This window comes from Gopherus flavomarginatus, chromosome 8, assembly GCF_025201925.1.
Source record: "Gopherus flavomarginatus isolate rGopFla2 chromosome 8, rGopFla2.mat.asm, whole genome shotgun sequence".
NCBI classification, from domain to species: domain Eukaryota; kingdom Metazoa; phylum Chordata; order Testudines; family Testudinidae; genus Gopherus; species Gopherus flavomarginatus.
In genome coordinates, this window is record NC_066624.1 from 38,937,265 (window position 1) to 38,960,140 (window position 22,876).

Below are 22,876 nucleotides of genomic sequence, written 5' to 3' on the forward strand. Positions count from 1 at the left end.
TTGCATCTTAAATTGAACAGAATGGTTCACCTGGGTTGGGTTTTATCCCAAGTTATTTACAATGGAAGCAAGTTTTGTTTATTTTAATATTCATGTACAGAAACATTTATTGGAGAATATTGCCCCTTTGTGATGGATTAACTACAAATTACCTCTATCGTTCTCCCCAGCAGATTTCCCCCAAGCCCATCATCCTGGAATTCCTCTGTCCATGCCCAAATCAAGTTTAATGATCAGTCTCAGCCTTTGTCAGTCCCTTGTGCAGGTGCCGCAATTGAACTTTGTAAGATCATGCTGATTGCACCAGAAAGTCCATTTCAACTCTGATCTGCATGTGAGATCACTGTTGACCTCTAGTGAAGGAGACCCATTCCCCTCCCTTTTAAAGGAGATGCAAGGTGGAAAACTCAAAAGGACACTTCCTTTGGAGGAACGCAGTGTTGTTCTGGAAACTCACTTCTTCCTTGAGTTTAGTAGATAGGAGACATGTGGTTTGAATGGCAGCATTTCCCAGTAGTGTCAGTCAGCGCATCCTCAGCAGGGCCAGGTTGATTCAGTTTTAAAAGGAGCTGTAGAGGATCAGATAATTGTTCTTTGGGAGGTTGTGGTGTGTCACAGTATAGTCGCCATGTTCCTGCTGCTTAGAAGTTCTCCTTGTTGAAGTAGAATTTGACCTTCCTAGGGTCCAGGCTGGAGTACTGATGGCAGCACTTCTGCAGGCTCTTTGCCAAAGCTTGAGGCCCACAGAGGAACACCCCCACTACAGACCTGCACAGAACAAAGGAAATGTTATTACTGGGGAGAGATCATCTGCCCTCCCCAGGCTCTGTCCAGGGCCCTTCACCATCTGTGGGCCTTCACTTGCCTCCATCTTCAGAACACACCCGCATCCTAGGCATTCATTGATCCCTGCTGCTGGGGCAGCGTACCAGATGAATTACAGTACATATATTAGCCCATAGCTCCAGGGAACTCTGAGACCATGTGCACACTTAACTCCTAACATCCCTTACGCCCATCACCCCTACCTCAGAGGAGATTCCAGTCCTCTTTACAGCCTTCAGAAAGGACAGCTGTGTGTGGAGGAGCCATGGAGAAGGATTTTACTGTGCAGGGTATTTATGATCTGTGCAGGAAACCTTCAGTTCTTCCCAGTGCTTCCCTCAAGAGATGCTTTGCTATCATCCTATAGAACAGTGGTTTTCACTCTGGTCCACAGGTCTAAGTCCTGTGGTCTAAGATCATTCCAAAGGGGTCCGCACGTCCATTTGAAATTTGTTAGAGGTCCGCAGATGAAAAAAAGGTTGAAAACCACTGCCATAGAAGATCCTTGAATTTCGGCCTTGGGCCCAGTTTTCAGAGATGCTGAGCAGCCACGACTCCACCTGAAGGTAGTAGGAGCTGTAGGTATTCTGCACCGCTGAAAAAACCTAGGCTGTATTAGATGTGACAGCACATCCAATAATCTGGGAATTCTTCAGTAATTAACCATTGGAACAATTTACCAAGAGTTATGGTGAATTCTCCATTACTAGCATTTTTTAAATCAAGATTGGCTGTTTTTCTAGAAGATCTGCTCTAGGAATTGTTTTGGCAAGTTCTCTGGCTTATGTTATACAGGGGGTCAGATGATTACAGTAGTCCCTAACCTATTAATCTAATCATTCTGGTTCTATAGAATATGCAGCTCATTCTCAGGTCTGGGCTACACTAGTGGTGGTGGTGGGGGTTTGAACTAAGATATGCAACTTCAGCTATGCTATTTGCGCAGCTGAAGTCGAAGTATCTTAGTTCGATTTACCTGGCCGTTCTCACAGGGGTGAGTCAACTGCTGCGGTTCCCCCGTCGACTCCACTTACTCCTCCTGCCAAGGTGGAGTACGGGTGTCGATTCACGGATCGATTTATCGCATCCCTCCAGATGAGACACAATAAATCGATCCCAGATACATCAAACACTACCCGCCGATGCGGCGGGTAGTCTAGACATGCTCTCAGTGTCCTTAGGTGGCACTTGTGCTTACAGAAGCAGCACTAGACTTGCTGGGCATGCAATCTGAGGAGGAAGAGGCCAGGTAGCTTGAAGACGCATTTCCAGCTCTAGCAATATGGTCTCCAGGGCACTAGACACTTACCTGGGGTGGGCAGTTGCCACTGCAGAGAACTCATTCCTCCACATGGGTCTCCCAAAGGAGGTTTTCTGTTTGAGACCTGTCACCACATCTGTGTCGTTATCAAAGTTGAAAGCTGCTTGGCCAGCCTAGAGTTACAGGAGATGAGGAGTGAGAACAGGCAGACGTCCTGCCAATGTCTGGAACCCAACAGACGGGCTGCAGGAGCCCTCATTCATGAGGCCTTGGCCTCAACTGTTGCCACCCTCCCTGAGGGGTTAAATGGCAGAATCTCCACTCTGGTGCCTGTGTTCATCTTGTCTAGCTTTTAACATGGTGTTCTCACCTTCTTCCCATTCCCACCTACAGACATTCTCCCCTGTTCTCTTCTGGGCCATAGCGTTCTCCCCTCCTAGACTGTGACACATCTGCCATCAGAACCGTATGGTGTATGTGACTCACAACGCTGTTGTCCCAGCCTGTGAGGAAGAGTCGATAGTTCAGGAAACCTGTTTTGCCAGATTCCTCCATCTCTTGCTCCAGGGAGGCGAGCAGGTCATTGAACCAGGTAAATGCACCTGTATCCCGGCAGAGCCAGTAGAAGTAGATCTGGGATCCAACAGCACAAAGAGAAAGAGAGACGTTACTGACAATGGGAGAGCTGTGCACTGCAGTGGACCAGAGGAGAGAGTCCATTACAACAAGGACAGATTCAGCAGTAAGGCTGTAGCTTTGCGCTGTGGGATGGTGGGATGTTGCACTTTAAGGACACACAAGAGGTTGCTGGAAATGAAGGTCAGACAGACATCTGTAGGGCCAGCCTTTCCCCTATTGCACTGGTTACCTTTTTGGTTTTGAGACGCTGGTCTGCATGCTGGAACTTGTACCAGATTGATTTCAGTACAGAGGCAAACGGCGTGACCCCGATCCCTGCTCCCACCAGCATAGCAACCTCATACTGGAACACATCTTCACTGGCTGTGCCAAAGGGGCCATCCACCTCTATCCTGGTAAAATAAGTCAGGACCCAGGTAAGAAGTCGAAGCTGCCTTCCTGCATCACTTTGTATCACAAAACTCTTCCCAGGGGGTGAGTTCTAATGGCTTCCTGGCTCTAATACCATCCTGGCCTACCTGGGTGTCTTTGGTTTCTGCTGCTGAAAGGTATCAATAAGATTCTCTGTCCAGTCCCCTGCTGCCCGGATGTGAACAGAGAAGAAATCTTCTTCTGGTGCAGAGGTCAGGGTGAAAGGATGCCACTCCAGGTGCGAGACAGAGGGGCAATTGATGAAAATATACTGGCCCACTTCCATGCTGAAGCCCTTCTTGTGCATCTGTAGTTCTAACACTTTTGATGGGTGTACAACAGCCTGTAGGAAAGGCACATCCGCAAAGCATGAGTATGTCCCACCCAGCTGCTTCTACAGCGACACCGCTGCTTGGGCTGAGCGTGGAGTAGCTAGGAGCACCCTACACAGGGAGCATACTGTGACTCCTGCTGGGAAAGACTGGGATTGGAGTGGCTAGGAGCTCCCACAGGTAGTGCTTCTATCCCATTGCCTACAGTGACTCCTGCTGGGAGAGGCTGCACTGGCTGTGCTGAGACACCTCTTACCTTTGTAACGACGACCCTCTGTCGAGAACGCCAAAAGCGTAAGACCCGCTCAAAGACATAGAGAAGAATTGGGGTCAGCACCCACTGCCAGGACTGTGGAGACAGAAGTGAATAATATACTGTGAGAGCCTTTCCATCTCTGGAGGAGCCGATGTGCACTGAGGGGAGGTTTGGCAGTGTAGGGCACTGATGTCCCTACAGGGTGATTCCTAGATCAAATGTTCTCACCTAATGTTTTGGGAAATGTTTTTATGGAGACATGGCTCCATGCTGGTGCAGGGTGACATGGGCACACCAGGATTGGCATTAGTACCTTATACCTACAGAGCACTGTCCCACCCACTCTAATTCAAGTTCTCAAGCTCCGTCACCAGGAAGTCTGGGCAGAGGGCGAGAGCTATCCCTGCAGGAGTTATCCCTGCAATCCATGCAAGCTTGGCACAGAGCTCCCCGGGGCGATGCTCACTAGTGCAGTGTGGGTTACAGCAAGTTAGGGGAGCGTATTTCAGTCTAATGTCAATTCAGAGAGGAGAAAAGCTGGGTTTCCAAGTCCCTCTGCAGAGGGCTGTGATATTGTTCATGTCATCCCCTCTAAACCCTTTTGAGAACTGGCTACTTCCCAGCTGGATGACACTGAGGGCTACCCCCAGAGCAGCAGGTTGGAGCTGCTCTAGCCTGATAGGAGCCTTGTCCTGTGCTGCTGGCATTTCTCACCGACCCCTGTCAGACTGGGAACCAGCAGGGAAGAGGTAGGTTGGCCAGGAGTGTACATCGGGGGAAGGGAGGGGCTGTCTTATCAAGAAGCACCTAGAAAGTTGAGCAGGGCTGAGGCAGGCTGTGAAGAGCCCTGTGTGGGATACTTGGCATGGAGAGGCTTTAGGGAGGTGGGAGGGAGCTTGTTCTCCTGGCAGGCATGAGTGGCAGGGAGGGGAAGGAGTTAGGAGGGTCAGAGAACTCCTCTCCCGTCACACCATGGAAAATAAGATTGTGTCAGTGACTGCACTGCCCCCTCCTGATGGGACAAGGATGAGGTCTGTCAGTTAGCTCAGCGTGGTCTCCTGCCAACTATTATCTGCACTGGAAGGACTCACCTCAGCTGGGATGCTCCCAAACTCGGGCTCTTCACAGTGGGAGTCTGTGTTGTTTCCTCCCCAGTGTGTAGGGTCCTGCGCACAGTGCTCTGGGTTGTGCTTATTCAAGCTCTTTGCTGTCTGCCCACGAACTAGACCACTGGGAGAGGAGAGACATGTCACCACAGCTCTCCTGATCCAAGCCTACCTCCCTGCTTCACTTTCATAACTGCTGAGCAAAGGAGGAAGGGGAGACGCTGCCCTAGAGATGGGAAGCATGTGATAGCAGGAGGTTCTGCTGGAAACGGGGGAGGGTGGACAAGTCAGAGGAGGGGGTTGGGTAAAGGGAGGGTGAGACAGATGCTTGGATGGGAAGCAAGGAGGGTGCCAGATGCTCCACGGCAGTAGGGATTTGGCGTGAGAGTCACATGCCAGGGTAGGAAATGGGGAGTGCATGACAGATGGGGAGGTGGACAGGGCCTGCCAGTGAGATGCCATTTGGGAGTGACGTCTGGCTGTTGTGTGGTGCCTTACGCGATGCCATGGATAACAAGACCGGCGAAGTAGATGATGAAGAGATGGTGTGTGTACCAGAAGACCTCAAAATAGCTCCTGCGGATGAACTCCATGGAGGAGGTGACCATGAGGATCAGCGCCAAAGTGATGATTACGCCTGTCAGGCCCGGGATGGTAGTGAATGTTACATATGCTGGAGTCTGCAAGAGAACACAGCGAGGAGATGGGGATGGTCATATAAAGTCAGCAGGCAGCACAGAATGAAGCCATGGCACCCTGTGGCAGCCACCCTGGGACTCACATCCCCACAAGGCAGGTCCTGGGTACTCACTGTGCTGTTGGTGTGGATGGGGTTTAGCCATTTGTTACTCTCCTCATCTTGATGCAGGTTGGAGAGGATGGAGGAGAGGCTCCCATCCGCAGCTTGCTGGCTGTCATTGTACCACTCAAAGTTACACAGGTGGGCGATGATGTGAACAGCTGAACATCACCAACACAGAGAGAGAGAGAGAGATTGGAACCAACCTACACCCTGAGAGTCCATCAGCCAGGGCAAGTCTACACTGGAATAAACGTTCCTGGGGCACAGCCATGGCTGGCCTGGCTTAGTTGACTTGGGCTGTGGAGCTAAAATTGCTGGATAGACATTCGGGCTTGGGCTAGAGCCCAGGCTCTGGGAGTCTCATATTGCGGGAGTCTCATAGACTGGGATCTAGCCCGAGCCCAAATGCCTAACGGCAATTTTACAACCCTACAGCCCTAGCCCTGGGAGCCCAAATCAGCTGACCTGGGCCAGGTGCAGGTATTTAATTGCTGCGTAGACATATACCCTAAGACCTGCTGCAAGCCAAGGCATCACAGCTTGCTGTGAAAAGGTCAGCTGGCCCCCCCTCCATTGCCCTCTTGGATATAGAATCCATGCTCGCCACATGCAGACCGAGCTCAGACCCTGATCATCATCCCACTGGGGAGGGCCTAGGCATCTGCTCACTCTGCCCTCAGTAGGGTGCCAATTTTGGTTGGATGTATTCCTGGAAGTTTCATCACATGACATAATGTTTAATTCCTGGACACTCCAAGACAGTCTTGGAGGGTTAGCAACCCTACCCACAGGCAAGGGGGAACCTGAATCAGCAACTGCTGGCTGGTGCAGCACTTTCTTGTACTGAGCACTTTCTGTACTGTGTGCAGTGAGGTGGGTTCCTGAGTTACCTGTGAGCAGGGCAATCGCGTAGGCCACAAGCTTGTGGAAGGTGAGGTTGTGATCCAGCTGCTTCCTCATTGTGCGCCTGCAACACTGCAGGGAGGAGAGGAAATGGTCAGCAAATGGGGGGCTGCTTCCAGACTGAGGGGGCAAGAGGGGTAGGGCCAGCTGAGTGGGACAGGTGGGAGGGGAAACTGGGGGCAGAGTGAGCCCCTCCCCATGTGAGGCAGGGGGAGGCCCTAAGGGTGGGCAGGCATGGACACACAGGGCCAGGGGCCATGTTGTGCATTTCATCTAGCTGTAGCCAATGAGGGGACCTTGGCCTCAGCTGGAGCCACTTGGGCATTGGTGCTAGCAACCTGCCCTTGTGACCTGCCCCTACCAGGACCAGCTCTAGGCACCAGCAAACCAAGCACGTGCTTGGGACAGCACAATTTCAGGGGCAGCATTCTGGGTGATCTCGGAGGATCTCCCTAGAGCCGGCCCTGACCCCTACCCTGCCTCCTGAGGAAAAGCAGCCAATCAGAGCTGCTACAGAAGGCACATGGAGCCCTCCTCCTGCCCTCAGGAGCCAGAACACTTTTGGGTGAGGGAGGAGATGACACCTTTCTCAGAGTAGGGAAGGGGGGAGGTGCTCCTCCCCCCCACCAAGCCCTGGTTCAGTCTGTTCCCTGCCCCTTTCCCTCCATCCCTACAACACCCAGTCCGGGAGGATGCAGAGAGGGTGAAGAGCCCCCGAAGCTGTCCCTTCTGGCCTAGGAAAGGAAGGAAGGGACCCTCCTGCAGCCCCCCAGGTCCAGGAGAGGAGGCTGCAGAACCCCTGGAGCTACAGGAGGAGCAGAGGGGCAAGGAGGGGCAAGGAGCAGATGCAGGGGGTGGATAATGAATTACTGGGTTGAGGGAGGGGCCGTGGGGGGACACGGAAGTAATTAATGGGAACTGTGAGCTTTGGGGAGATGGGGGGGACCTTACCCCACCCCATCAGGCTGCAGCAGTAAAACCTCCTCACACTGTATATGTTGACGTGTTGGCAGCACTGATTTCACATACACACCCTGAGGCAGGAGGAGTTCAAAGGCCACATCACAAACACAGTAATATTTGTAATTGACTTTTGGGCCAATCTCCTGATGTTTTGGTGTCTGGCTCATTCTGTCACTAGTGCATGACCGTGCTGGGTGTGACTGGCCGGGAGTGCCAGGTGAGGCCAGAATCAGTCCCAGTCCTGGGTGAGCATTTGTGTGGTGGGATGGGGAGTGAGGGTGGGGCAGGGCTGGTCACTCACCAAGCAGGTGCCCCTCAGGAAGGAAAGCAGGTTGCGACACACTGGTAACAGGATCAGCATGCTGTTAAAGTTCAGGCATTTTGCTGAGGCCCTGGCCCATGCCAGTGCAGACTGGTGGAGGATGTGCAAAGACAGGGTCAGTCTCACTTTGTGGGTGCCCACCAGTAACCAGCTATCACTGTATACACCACACTGCATTTGGCTTTAATGCAGGAGCCTGAGGCCCTTCATTTACCCCAGCGAGGGTGGCATTTTAACATCCTCCCCTCACTGAACAGCAGTGGATGCTACTATATGTCAACCACTACTGGCTAGTGTTCTGCCCCAGACTACTATTGTGATGAAATCCCAAAGGGGTCATAGCCACAAACAGCCTCCCTGTGTGCTCCATTTGGAGCAGCACCAGCACGAAATGGGGGGAGTTTACATACCCTGCCCATCTCCAGTCGGAAGTGGAGCTGTGATGGGAAAGGCTTCCTATTTCTGAGATGGGAAACACTCCCAGCTGATAAGGTCAGTGTCTGGCAAAAAGAGGGGCAGGGAAGAGAGAAGGAGACTGTCCTCACCCCAAGGAGCACTCTGGTGTAGTAGAACTTCTTATCCCTGTCAAACAGCAGGAAATAATATACAAACAGGAAAACATTCAGGCCCAACCAGGCTGCCTAGAGAGTGGGGAGAAAAGACAGTTAAATGGCAATTGAAAGACCACACAGTCAAACAGGGTGTTAGTATGTCTGAGGGGAGGAGGTGACAACAAAAGACTTGTGTTCCTTTATTTCAGTGAACCTTACAGGGAAATGCTAGTGTACTATTTATTTAAACATTCTCTAATAAACTCAGGAGGGCCAGATCCTCAGCTGCCATAGCTCTACTGCCTTCAGGGGAGTTATTCCAATTTATATCAGCTCAGGATGTGACCCATGGGCTGTAATCACTGCACCGAATTACAAAGCAGAGTGATCACTCGCAGCAGCACTTTCAGAGAGGCCCATTTTGAGATGCTTTGTGCCTGATGTTCTGAGGTGCCATGGTGCCCCTTGAGACTTGAAGCTATGAGAGCTCAGTACTGTGCTGGTTTCCTGGGAGAAGGAGTTGGGTCTGCAGCCCTAGAGAGTTAAGGCCTCATTTTCTGAGGTGAGAGCACCCACAGACAGCTCCTATTGAAGTCACAGGGAGCTGGATGCCAAGGAGGATGCAGAGCTTGCCAGGCTGAAGGAACTTCCATTCCCAAATGCTCCTTGTATTGGCAAACTTTATCAGAGCAGATGAGTTCTCACGAGTCCAGGGGAACTGTGGTGGAAATGAAGGGAGAATGTCCCTGCTACTCCCCCTTATCTGAGGTTATTTGGTCTGTAGGTGATGAAGCAAGGGCCGGACTAACAGAAAGTCCATCTGCTGGTTCTGTTTGTGTCACTGTTCCCCTGGGTCTCACCTGTCATCTGGCCTTGGGGCAGAGCCATAACAAGGAATTTTTGCACCCAAGGTAAGGGCCAGCTCCAGGCTCTTTGGCGGCAATTTGGCAGCAGGTCCCCGAGTCACTGTCGGAGAGAAAGACCCACCGCCAAATTGCTGCCGAAGAATGAATGAAGTGGCGGTGGCAATTCGGTGGCAGGTCCTTCCCTCTGAGAGGGACTCAGGGACCCACTGCTGAATTGCCGCCGAAGAAGCGGTGGCGGTAAATCTGCCGCCAAATCACCACCGATCGCGGTAGAACTGTGCCCCTCCGCTTTGGGGTGCTGTTCAGAGCCCCATATAGGACTACAGTAGTGCTGCTCAGTCTCTCAGTGAGAAGGGTTAGCATCTCCCCTTCCCCCCCAAACAAGAGCGCGATGCTGTTCATGGACAGTTTCCATTCAGCCCGTCAGATCAAGTCAGTGACAGGACATTTCATGGGTATCAGAGGGCTGTGTCCTGGCCTAGGTGAGAGGAGTTGCTGGTTCTCAGTCTAGCTCCCAATGGAGAATTGCCCATATTACAATCCCCGGCACAGCTGGCACGCTGTCTCAGCAGAGAGGTCAACGGCAATGTGTCAAATGATCTGAAAAAAGTGATAGGACTATCATATTTGTGGGAGCAGCGGGTTTGGTAAGACAATGTTTAAAATGCACCCCTCAGCAACCCAGGTCAGTGTTTATATATTTATTTCATTTGTTGGTCTGTGACTCCTTGCAAACACGGCCTTTGCCCTCCCTCAGCGCACGCGCACACACACTAAGCACTGTCTGAATGGGCCATGGAGACAGAATTCCCCTCTCATCCCTCCAGGCCAGGGTAGCAGCTGTTGGGAGGAAGCCAGCCCTACCATACCTAAACAGTCCGTGGTCTGTGGATAAGTAGAGCGTTTCCATCTCCAGGGCAGTCAGACAAGCATCTTTCCCCAGCAATAGCAGCACTTATCAAATGTCAAGAGAGACAAAATCCCTCGAGCACAAATCCCACATCAGATCTCGGTGCCTCTATGGTAGCTGTTGACTACTGAGTTAGATTCTGATCCTGCAGCTGGCTCCATGCAGGCAAACCCCTGTGCCCCGCCCATGCAGAGTCCACTGATGCCAAAGCAGTTCAGCATGGATGCAGAGTTTGCCTACACAGACCCAGCTGCAGGATCAGAGCCAGGCATTGCAGATCTTCCAAGATATTTAGATGCCTAACTCCCTTTGAGCATTTGGGCCAAATTCCACTTTCAGTGACATAGGTGTAAATCCAGAGTAACTGCTAACTTCTATGCAGTGACTGGCTTTACACCTCTGTAACTGAGAGCAGGATCTAACCGACATTGTAGATCATTTCTTTCATCTTACACCATAGTTTAGCTTCCTTAGTAATTTAGTAGGTGTCAAGTATCAGAGGGGTAGCCGTGTTAGTCTGGATCTGTAAAAGCAGCAAAGAGTCCTGTGGCACCTTACACACTAACAGACGTTTTGGAGCATGAGCTTTCATGGGTGAATACCCACTTTGTCGGATGCATGTAGTGGAAATTTACAGGGGCAGGTATATATGTGCAAGCAAGAAGCAGGCTAGAGATAATGAGGTTAGTTCAAACAGGGAGGATGAGGCCCTCTTCTAGCAGCTGAGATGTGAAAACCAAGGGAGGAGAAACTGGTTTTGTAGCTGGCAAGCCATTCACAGTCTTTGTTTAATCCTGAGCTGATGGGGTCACATTTGCAGATGAACTGAAGCTTAGCAGTTTCTCTTTGAAGTCTGGTCCTGAAGTTTTTTTGCTGCAGGATGGCCACCTGAAGATCTGCTATTGTGTGGCCAGGGAGGTTGAAGTGTTCTCTTACAGGTTTTTGTGTATTGCCATTCTTAATATCTGATTTGTGTCCATTTATCCTTTTCTGTAGAGACTGTCTGGTTTGGCCGATGTACATAGCAGAGGGGCATTGCTGGCATATGATGGCGTATATTACATTGGTGGACGTGCAGGTGAATGAACCGGTGATGGTGTGGCTGATCTGGTTAGGTCCTGTGATGGTGTCGCTGGTGTAGATATGTGGGCAGAGTTGGCATCAAGGTTTGTTGCATGGATTGGTTCCTGAGTTAGAGTTAAAGTTACTGTGGTGCAGTGTGCAGTTACTGGTGAGAATATGCTTCAGGTTGGCAGGTTGTCTGTGGGCAAGGACTGGCCTGCCACCCAAGGCCTGTGAAAGTGTGGGATCATTGTCCAGGATGGGTTGTAGATCCCTGATGATGCATTGGAGGGGTTTTAGCTAGGACTGTATGTGATGGCCAGTGGAGTCCTGTTGGTTTCTTTCTTGGGTTTGTCTTGCAGTAGGAGGCTTCTGGGTACATGTCTGGCTCTGTTGATCTGTTTCCTTATTTCCTCGTGCAGGTATTGTAGTTTTGAGAATGCTTGGTGGAGATTTTGTAGGTGTTGGTCTCTGTCTGAGGGGTTAGAGCAAATGCGGTTGTACCTCAGTGCTTGGCTGTAGACAATGGATGGTGTGGTGTGCCCGGGATGGAAACTGGAGGCATGAAGGTAGGCATAGCGGTTGGTAGGTTTTCGGTATAGGGTGGTACTAATGTGACCATCACTTATTTGCACTGTGGTGTCTAGGAAGTGGACCTCCCATATAGATTGGTCCAGGCTGAGGTTGATGGTGGGGTGGAAGCTGTTGAAATCGTGGTGGAATTTTTCCAGAGTCTCCTTCCCATGGGTCCAGATGATGAAGATGTCAACAATGTAATGTAGGTAGAGAAGGGGCGTGAGTGGACGAGAGCTGAGGAAGCGTTGTTCCAGGTCAGCCATAAAAATGTTGGCATATTGTAGGGCCATGCGGGTGCCCATAGTGGTGCCACTGATCTGGAGGTATATACTGTCTGGGACCAACATGGCTGCAACACCACTGCAAACAAAGAACTGTCTATGGAATTTAAAGTGTTACCATGAAGTCAGTGTGTGCAAAGCTGTAAACTCAAGGGGAAGCAGAAGGAGGCATTTAAATAACCTAGGAAATTCTTAGCAAAGCACCCAAAGTATTTACTATTGGATAGATGCTACCATGACACTAGCCAGCCAGAATCCTAATGGGAAACACTGAAAGAACATGCATTTATTGTTTTAGAATGATGTTTTATCATTACAATATTTTTATTTTATTATGTTATTTGAACCAAATTCAGTAGCCCTTATCCAGCAAAAGTCCCATGGACTTTATTAGGAGGTAACTTGGGCACCTCGGACAGAGCTCAAAAAGGTACTTAAACTCGTGCCGAACTTAACTGTGGCATGTAACCAATTGCTTAAATCAGCCACTGTACAAGCTGACTGATTTGATAACTGATTTTCTTTTTAAAAGGCTCCAGAGGCAATCCTGGCAATTATAGGCTGGTAAACTTATTTGAGTACTGGGCAAATTGGTTGAAACTATAGTAAAGAACAGAATTATTAGACCTTATAGATGAGCATGGTGTGTTGGGGAAGAGTCAACTCCCTTTTGTAAAGGGAAATCATGCCTCACCAATCTATTAGAATTCTTTGAGAGGGTCAACAAACATTTGGACAGGGGAAATCCAGTGAATATAATTTACTTGGACTTCCAGAAAACTATTGACAAGATCCCTCACCAAAGGCTCTTAAGCAAAGGAAGGAGTCCTGGGATAAAAGGGAAGGTCCCTTCATGGATCGCTAACTGGTTAAAAGATACAAAACAAAGGCTAGGAATAAATGGTCAGTTTTCAAAGCTGAGAGAGGGAAATAGTGAGATCCCCCAAGGATCCAGGGCCGGCTCCAGGCACCAGCATTCCAAGCTGGTGCTTGGGGCGGCAATCTGTAAGGGGGGGCAGTCCCTGTTGTTTTGCCCCCAAGCAGCGTGCCGAATTGCCGCCGCAGAGAGTGGGGGCAGTCCTTGTGCCCTTAGGGCGACACACGCATTTCCGCGGTGGCGACAATTTGGCAGCAGCTTCTAAGTTTAGCTGTCTGCGGTGGCTTCAGCTAAACATAGAAGCTGCTGCCGAATTGCGGTCGCTGCAGAAATGCACCTGCTGCCCTAAGGGCACATGGACTGCCCCTGCCATCCTTGGCAGCAATTCGGTGCGCTGCTTGGGGCGGTGAAAACTGTAGAGCCGGCCCTGCAAGAATCTATGCGGGGACTAATGCTGTTCAATATATTCATAAATGATCTGGAAAAGGGGATGAACAGTGGCAAAGTTTGCAGATGATACAAAATAACTCAAGATAGCTAAGTCCAAAGCAGACTGAAAAGAGTTAGAAAGAGGGATCTCATAAAACTGGGTGACTGCGCAAAAAAATAGCAGGAGAAATTCAGTGTTGATAAATACAAAGTAATGCACATTTGAAAACATAATCCCAGTTATACACACAAAATGATGGGGTTGAAATTAGCTGTTACTTCTCAAGAAAGATCTTGGAATCATCATGGATAGTTCTCTGAGAACATCTGCCCAATGTACAGCAGCTGTCAAAAAGGCTAACAATGTTAGGAATCATTAGTAAAGGGATAGATAATAAGACAGAAAAGATCATAGTGCTACTATAGAAATCCACGGTCCTCCCATACCTTGAATATTGTGTGTAGTTCTGGTCACCCTTTCTCAAAATAGACATGTTAGAATTGGAAAAGGTGCAGAGAATGATTAAGGGTATGGAACAGTTTTTATATGAGGAGAGGTTAAAAAAACTGGTACTGTTCATCTTGGAAAAGAGACAACAGAGGGGAATATGATAGAGGTCTTTAAAATCATGAATGATGTGGAAAAAGTGAATAAGGAAGTTATTGCTTTACATGACACAGGAACCAGGCGTCACCCAATGAAATTAATAGGCAGCAGGTTTAAGACAAACATAAGGAACATGGGCACAGTCGCTGCACCCCCAGCCCCAGTGCGCAGGTGACTGGGCAGCGTGGTTGCTGCATCCCTAGCCCTGGGGCTCTGGGCAGCCCCCAGTTTCGGGGCTCGGGCAGCTAGCCCCGGAACGCCGGGCAGGCAGCATGGCCCAGTACCAGCCACCCCGGCCTGGGGGCAGGGCCACGGTAGGTTGTCCCACCACCCATAATAAGGAAGTTCTTCATCACACAACCTATAGAACTCGTTGCTAGGGGATGTTGTGAAGGCCAAAAGTATAACTGGGTTCAGAAAAGAATTAGACTAGTCCATGGAGGATAGGTCCACCAATGGCTATTAGCCAGTAAAGTCAGGGACACAACCCCATGCGCTGGGTGTCCCTAAACCTCCGATTGCTAGAAGGGGCTACTGGATCACAGGGGATGGATCACTCAATACATTGCTCTGTTCCATTCACTCCCTCTCAAGCATCTTTCCACTGTCAGGATACAGAATATTGGACTAGATGGCCCATTGATCTGACCCAGTATGGTCCTTCTTATGCTTTTATGTTTAAACATATGAGTAGTCCAATTAACACCAAGGGGACTACTCACATTCTTAAAGTTAGGCACGTGTTTCAACACCTGCCTGAGTTGGGGCCTTTATTATTTAAGTCTTGCCAATGTGTGTAACAACCATATAGTCCAGGGGTCGGCAACCTATGGCACGCATGCCAAAGACGGCAAGCCAGCCGATTTTTAATGGCAAACATTAAAAATCCTGACCAGCCCGGCCCCACCCACTCTTCTCCGCCCCCTCCCGTGGGAGCAAGGGGCAGGGGCAGAAGCTTGGTCCTGCCGGCTCCCCTTCCTCTTCCCACAGTGTGCTGGGTTCCTGCCCCTCCTTCTCCTCTCCCTCCCTCCCTGCCGCGGATCAGCTGATGGCCCTTGCAAGGGAGGAGGTCAGGAAGGAGGCAGAGAAGAAGCAGGGGCAGGGCCTTGGGGAAGGGAGGGTGGAATAGGGGCATATCCCCTCCAGCCCCCTGCCCTGACCCCCCCACACACACACCCAGCCCTCTGCCCTGAGCCCTGCACACCCCCCAGCCCTCTGCCCTGAACCCTGCACACACTCTAGGTCCATGCCTTGAGCCTTGTGCTGTGCACACCCCCCAGACCCCTGCCCTGAGCCTTGACCGCCCCCCTCACACACACCCAGCCCTCTGCCCTGAGCCCTGCACACACCTAGGTCTGTGCCCTAAGCCCTGTGCCCTGCACACCCCCCAAACCGCTGCCCTGAGCCCTGACCCTCCACACACACACACACACACACACACACACACACACACACACCCCTCTGCCCTGAGCCCTGCACACACCCCAGGCCCCTGCCCTGAGCCCTGTACCCTCCTCATACACACGCAGCCCTCTGCTTGACTCCTTCACCACCATCCTCATGACCCCAGCCCTAATTCTGGCACCCCACACATACCCAGGCACCCATGCCCCATGCCCTGACACCTGCACCCCCCTCACATGCCCCCAGGCCTCTGCCCTGACTCTTGCACCCCCTCCACATACCCAGCCCCCACCCCATGCACACCCCACATCCTGACTCTTGCACTCCCTATATCCCCACCCCCACCCTGAGCACCGAACAGGAGCTCCTGCACCCCCCACCCACATTCTCACCTGCACCCCTCGCACCAAATGGGAGCTGCCCAGATCACACCCAAACCTCCTGCCCCAACTCTGAGCCCCCTCTCTCATTCTAAGCGCCTGGCCATACCCTACACTCCAACCTCCAGCCTGCTTCTTCACCCCCAGCCCTGTGCTCAGTGCATTCCCACCCTCAGCTCAGTGCAGAGAGAGAGGAAAAGAATGGGCCAGAACTAAGGAGAAGATAGGTACCCACTGTATGTGGGCAGGGCCAGGACCCCAGACTGGCAGCGGGCTGAGTGAGTCCAGCAGCCGGGATCCTGGCTGGCAGGAGCCGGCGGATGGAACCCCTGAGCGGCAGCGGGCTGAGCCACTCAGCCAACTGTCGGTCTGGGGTCCCAGCCACTGGACCCGCACAGCCCACTGCCGGTCTGGGGGTCAAGCTGCAGGCCCCTTGCCAGCCGGGGTCCCTGCCGCAGGTCCTGCTCAGCCCGCTGCCAGCCTAAGCAAACAGAACCCCAGACCAGCAGTGGGCTGAGCAGGCCAGTGGCGTAAGATCAACATTTTAATTTAATTTAAATGAAGCTTCTTAAACATTTTACAATATAATAGTTTAGTTATATAATATATGGACTTATAGCGAGAGACCTTCTAAAAAACATTAAAATGTATTACCGGCACGCAAAACCTTAAATTAAAGTGAATAAATGAAGACTTGGCACACCACTTCTGAAAGGTTGCCGACCCCTGATATAGTCCTTGTCCTGAAGATCTTACTGTCTAAAATGGATAACCTATTTAGGCCTTGATACTATAACAAGCTTTGCACCATTATAATATGGGCCCTGTGAAGGAAAAAGGGGTCCTCTCGGTGTGTGACCCTGGTAAATCAGTAGAGCCCAGTGGATCTACTGGTAAATCAGTAGAGCCCTGTGTGGACACAAAATTTGCATCCACATCCAATCTGCAAAAATGATCCGGATGCGTATATCTGTGGATATAAAGCGGATATCTGCAGATTTGCAGGGTTCTGTAGATCAATGCCTTAGGTACAATGCTGTTTTTCTATCACTTCCACTGTTTCTTTCTCACAAAGGTGATGAACTGGATTCCACAGCAAGCAACTATGATGCAATATATAAGGGATCATGTCCTCAGGTTAGGACTAAGCAGGGGAGCAGAGAAATTCTTAAAAAAATTATGCTGTTGTCATTCCCTTATCTCTAAAGAATGAGGAAAGGGAAATAGAGAAAATGTTTGACATGGCAGCAGGGTTTTGTAATTTTCTCTGAAGAAATCCTTAAATATAATAAACATTGAACTGACAGAATAGGGTGGGGGAAATCTGTGAATATTCATTCAAACTGAAAACTGGATTTTGATGTAACCGTGTTTGGCCCCATCTTTTGTTGCTTTTGCTTTCCACGAACATTTGAGCAGCCAGGTTTTACCAGTGTGAATATTCCCTAAAAGCAAATTTGAAGCCTGAGTATTTCCCAAAAGCAACATTTCTGATTGTGTATTCAGTTACAATATTCAGCACTCTAAATGTGTGATGTGTTGACTAGTTGCATCAGTTGTCCAGTCAGGAGACAGACACAACACCAGGTGACTTAAGTGACTGACTAACAGAGAGTGAATTTTACATCTCAAATATCAAATATTTGCAGCACCATGGTTGTGAGTAAAGCTGATCGGGGGGTTTCTTCCAAAATGATTTTTCAATGGAAAAAATACTTTCCACAAAATCAAAAATTTCCATAGGAATTTTTTAAATTTTGTTGAAATGTTTCTATTTTCTGTCAGGAAAATCAAAATAAAATATTTTGTTTTGTGACAGTTTGACCCAGATTGAAACATTTAGGTTTGCTGAACAGAGTTGAAACATTTTGTTTCATGTAAGTTCAACATTAAAGTGTCACAGTGCATCAGTGGAGTGGTAGTTTGGGGTGTTTTATGCTCCTCCTCCCCCCACATTCTATTTTATGGACTGTCTCTTTGGCCTGAGTACATCTCTTCTCCTGACCAACAGTACATGGTGCATCATGGGAGATGCATTGCCGCTAGAGAGCCTGGACCCTAGGGAAGAATGATGGCATGATGCACATGAACTACAATTCCCATTAAGGCACTGCAGCACCATAGGCCAATGTAGTTTAATATCAAACTGGCTCAACACAAAAGATTTTGATTTGTTTCAACACACCAAAACGAAACACTTCCTTTGTTTTGTCTGAAAATATCAAAATGAAATGTTTCATTTCTGAATCGAAATTTGCCAGCATTTTCATTCTGTGAAAAATTTCAGTATTTCAACAATTTGTCCCAATGAGGGATGATAGCAAGTGTCAAAATATTGGAATTTCCAGTTTTTGCTAAGCTCTGTTTGTGAGCTATTCACATTGGGGGAAACATTTCATGAAGAACGTCACTAATCATTTTGGATAAAAATACCTGAGAATTTCACAATCTGATCATTAAATTTTCTTTAATGGAAAAATTCAAGGAAATTCAAGGAATAAATTATTTGCTTAGTAATAAATACTGTAGATTTTAATCAGTTAGTTTGAACATAAAACAAAAGATCTGAGTGATTTTTTTTTTTTAAATACCGATTTTCAAAAGACCTCAGGCCTGGTGTGACTCATTCCAAGCCAACTGAATCATGCAATAGATTAATTTTTTCTTTCTCTTTCAGGTTTTAATGGTGTATACCTTGTCTAAGTAGCCAGTCTACATATCCTCCTTCCAAACAAGCCCCAGATGTGGAGTTTTGTAATGACCCAATTCAGGGCAGCATATCAGCATGTTCTTAATATGTGCTAAAATCCCTGTGCTTACAGGTAAGAATGAGCTGAATCAGTGTCCTGAGTTGGTACCTAAATCTTTTTAAGTTCATAAGTCTATTTCATTCAGGTTTAAAGCTACTGGTAGTTGTACAAAATGAGCAGTATTTGCCATTTCTCCATGACCAGCTAGTGCTAGATATCTGTTTTTTTTTAAATGTGTCCCTCGTGGTCTAAAAAGAATCTCTAACTGGATATGAGTAAAGAGTCACTTACAATCACCACAGCTGGAAACCAGTGGTTCAGGACCCAGTTTCCCATTGGTGTTCTACAAGGATCTGTGCTGTTGCTGCTCTTCTCTGGCTGCCTGTGTGTCCAGATAGATTCACCTTTTCTCTCTCTGTATCTCTCAGGATCTGTTTGTGACTGTATGTGTCACTCTTTTCACTTGTTTCACCTGTTTTATAAGCTTGGCAGGTGATCTGGAATTTGCAGTCCTGCCTGGCCTACGAGAATGGAACTGCAGGGGTTTTCCCCGCTGGATTTCCATTAAGGAAATGCTAAGCATTATTTTTTTTTAAGCTCAGATTCTCCCAGAAAGGGCCTTACTGCTCTACCAAGAAACATCCGCAGCAAAACACTAGCCTTGTCTATCCAGAATAATATTCATGAGCTTTTATTCATTCAGTCAATGCACCCAGGCTAGGGCACACCCAAACCAGGGTGAGTTTCACACTACTTGGTGTTTTTCTGCAAGCCCCAGTTCCTTGGAGTCAAGTGGTCTTGAGAGATTCTAGCCCACATCATTGCAAAGAGAAGCTGAAATATGTGACCTGAGTGATGGCTCAGAAACCAAAAACCAAATAAAAAGACCTCCCCCACATTGTTACTTTGAAAAATCTCATGGGGGGGCTGACTCATGATATTTGAATGCCTGGGGCTGGCAATACTGGAGATGGAGGAGACGGGATGTGTAGAGCTGGTGTCTGTTTGTATGTATCAGAAATGGGTGTGAACTAGTAAACTCAAATCCAGATTTGGATCCAGCTCAAGGGTGTATGGAGTCAGAGTTCTGGTTTGGCCAGTCATAGAGGGTCCTGAACAGGAGAGTTTGCAGCCAGTTTGAACTTCTCCAAAGATGAAGTGCTTCAGATTCAACTCCAGAGTGGTGTCAGAACTCTGCAGGGTAGATGATGTTGTCCCAATCAGCTGTTAGAAAGACAGGAGAATGAGTATCAGGAGGACTAGATGGCTCCAGTGACTGTTACATGGAATACGCTGCCTTTCTCTCTGGGACAGCTCAGGAGCGACAGTAGTGTGTTACATTCTGGTGGCTGTGTGATGATCCATCCAGAATGTGTTTGTCCTTTGATTTGTTCTTAACTGACAAGTGTTTACATCACAAAAAAATGATCTCCTGCTGAGTGAATTCATCTGTGCATGGAGGGGAAAGGGGGAGTACTCTCCAGGGCTAATTGATCTTTGGGAGTGGAGAGAGTTCCTACATGAGTCCATTTCTGAGCAAGTGGGAGAATGCACTCCCTGCTCTGTGCAGAAAGGACTTCCCACAATTGGCCAGGTGCTGTATGGGGCTTTTCACCTTCCTCCAAAGCAGTGGATAGCACTGGAGGCAGGCAGCAGATTCAGTAGTCTGGTTTGCTAGTCAAATCCTGTTCTCTAACTGCCTCCCCCCTAATCTCTGCCACAGATGTTTTATGAGAAAAATACAAAAGGGAGGGTATGACTGCACAGTTCAATTAGGTTAGGTGTAACAGTTTAATTTAAACTGTCTCAGCTTTGTTACTGAGGGAGCGCAGCTTGGAGTCAACCTGAAGTCCTGCTACCTTAGATAAGGATCAGTAAGCAGCAGCATCTAGGCCTGGTTTGCACACCTGCAGTTCTCATTGACTTCTGCTAGAGCTATCAGGCCTACAGTGATCAGGACAGGGGAAGACCAAGAAATCTCATGTGCATAGGGTACCAGATTTGGAATCGGGACACCTGGGTTCTTCTATGCCTGCCTTTGTCACTGATTAGCTGGGTGACATTGTACAAGTAATTTTTTCTGTGTCCCCACTGTCTATTTAGATTGTAAGTTCTTTGATACAGGGACTGTCTTTTACTATGTACAGTAGAACCTCAGAGTTATGGATACCTCAGGAATGGAGGTTGTTTGTAACTGAAATGTTCGTAACTCTGAACAAAATGTTACGGTTGTTCTTTCAAAAGTTTACAACTGAATATTGACTTAATACAGCTTTGAAACTTTGCAGAAGAAAAGTGCTGCTTTTAACCATCTTAATTTAAATGAAACTAGCACAGAAAGTTTCCTTGTCAATTTTTTTTAAACTTTCCCTTTATTTTTAGTAGTTTAAATTTAACACAGTTATGTACTGTATTTGCTTTTTTTTTTCTTTCTTTCTTTCGTTCTTTTTTTTCCTCTCTCTCTGCTGCTGCCTGACTGCATACTTTCAGTTCCAAATGAGGTATGGTTGACCAGTCAGTTCGTTACACTGGTGTTTGTAACTCTGAGGTTCTACTGTACATGTTCAGCTCCTAGCACAAATAGGGTCCTGATCCATGTTGGGGCCCCTTGGTGCTACTGTAAAAGAACTAATAACAAAATCCAGGTGGATGTTACTGAATGTTGAGTGGGACAATGAAAAGCTTCCCTGTGAAAACAAAGCTCCCTGTATTGCTGCATGGTACTTGTCCAGTGTCCCTTTCACTCCAGCACACACGCACGCATGCACACACTCACTCAGGAATCCCAAATCAGCTCAGAGCTCTGTCTTGTCTGTGACACAGGTGCCAGCAAGTGCATAGCTGCGCCTGGAGCTGGCAGCTGGAAAACACTGTAAAAGGGGCCACAGCCACAGGTGAATATTGTTTTCCCTCAACCCTCCCTTTACTGTAGCATGCCCCTGTTCCTATTCTGTAAGGGGAGAATGTGACAGAGAGGGGAGGAGACGATGATAGGCCCCGTTTTCTCTCCCCCTCTCAAGGGCAGTGCCCTCCTATTCCCACCCTTGCCTTACATCCCCCATGGAACTATCCCCTGTGCCAGTCTGGCCTGCCTGTGTGGGAGGCAGCTGATAATCATGGGGCTGAGGTGGACACAGCTTCCCTTCCCTAATACTGGAAACTTCAAAGCACTACTGTGGGAATGCTCCTGCAGCAGCACTTTGAAGTATGAGGGTATGTCTACACCTACAATTTTGCAGCGCTGGTTGTTACAGCTGTGTTAGTACAGCTGTATAGGGCCAGCGCTGCAGAGTGGCCACACTTACAGCAACCAGCGCTGCAAGTGGTGTTAAATGTGGCCACACTGCAGCGCTGTTGGGAGTGGTGCATTGTGGGCGGCTATCCCACAGAGCACCTCGTCCCATTTCGGCGCTGTGGCTTGTGGGAAGGGGAAGGAAGTGTGATTGTCTTTCCGCTTCCTGTTCCAATGCCCCGTGGTGCTTTGGTACACATTCCAAGCAGTGTGGCAGCATTGTGATTGTACAGCGCTTTTTCTGCGATTTTTTTTTATAAATGGATCCTGAGCAGCTGGCGACCTTATTGATGAATGTTGCCAGCACATCGCGCTTGGCAGTGGAGCTATTCCTTCAGTTGCAAAATGAGAGTGAGAGTGAGAGTGAGGAGTCCGACGATGATACTGAATCGCCTCACTGTGAAGACAGTAAATTGCTTGTAGCAGTAACAGACGTGCTCAGCTCCATGGACCGGCGCGTTTGGGCTCGGGAAACCAGCACTCAGTGGTGGGATCAAATCGTCCTGCAATCCTGGGATGACGAGCAGTGGCTGCAGAACTTTTGGATGAGAAAAGCCACTTTCATGGCACTGTGTGCTGAGCTCACCCCTACCCTGCGGCGCAGGGACACGAGATTTAGAGCTGCCCTGCCTGTGGAGAAGCGGGTGGCTATTGCAATCTGGAAGCTGGCAACTCCAGACTGCTTCAGAACGGTGGCGAACCAGTTTGGAGTGGGAAAGTCTACCGTTGGAATGGTGCTGATGCAAGTTTGCAGGCCATTAATCGCACCCTGCTAAGAAGAACCGTGACTCTTGGGAACGTGCAGGACATTGTAGATGGCTTTGCAGAAATGGGGTTCCCTAACTGTGGAGGGGCAATAGATGGGACGCATATTCCTATTCTGTCACCACCCCACCTGGCATCAGAGTATGTTAATCGCAAGGGGTATTTCTCCGTGGTTCTGCAAGCGCTTGTGGATCACCGTGGGCGTTTCACTGACATTTACTCAGGATGGCCTGGAAAGGTGCACGATGCATGCATATTTCGGAACAGTGCCCTGTTCAGGAGGCTGAGGGCTGGGACTTTTTTCCC

General features: G+C 48.9%; 1 protein-coding gene across 2 annotated transcripts; it reads right to left on the reverse strand.

The window, feature by feature from the left end:
- Positions 1-10: 10 nt before the first annotated feature.
- Positions 11-21,722, reverse strand: NOX1 (NADPH oxidase 1). 2 transcript variants are annotated; one of them, XM_050965061.1, is made up of 13 exons: positions 18,805-21,722; positions 8,366-8,461; positions 7,800-7,910; positions 6,523-6,607; positions 5,642-5,790; positions 5,386-5,510; positions 4,816-4,954; positions 3,725-3,817; positions 3,244-3,479; positions 2,955-3,117; positions 2,573-2,719; positions 2,135-2,259; positions 11-768 (listed from the first exon to the last, which is right to left on the reverse strand). In XM_050965061.1, exons 1-13 carry the CDS (start codon positions 18,847-18,849, stop codon positions 642-644), a joined length of 1,641 nt encoding a protein of 546 aa, XP_050821018.1. In that variant the 5' UTR covers positions 18,850-21,722; the 3' UTR covers positions 11-641. The 2 variants fall into 2 exon arrangements, with proteins under 2 accessions (XP_050821018.1, XP_050821017.1); XM_050965060.1 differs by having other exon boundaries at positions 5,329-5,510.
- Positions 21,723-22,876: the final 1,154 nt, after the last annotated feature.

Excerpts from the sequence above, each read along its gene's own strand:
- NOX1 (XM_050965060.1), bottom strand. The coding sequence starts at position 18,849 with ATGGGAAACTGGGTCCTGAACCACTGGTTTCCAGCTGTGGTGATT. Across the intron at positions 7,911-8,365 it reads ACACCAGAGTGCTCCTTGGG|TCTGCACTGGCATGGGCCAG; the intron begins GTGAGGACAGTC and ends ATCCTCCACCAG. Across the intron at positions 3,480-3,724 it reads AGAGGGTCGTCGTTACAAAG|GCTGTTGTACACCCATCAAA; the intron begins GTAAGAGGTGTC and ends CCTTTCCTACAG.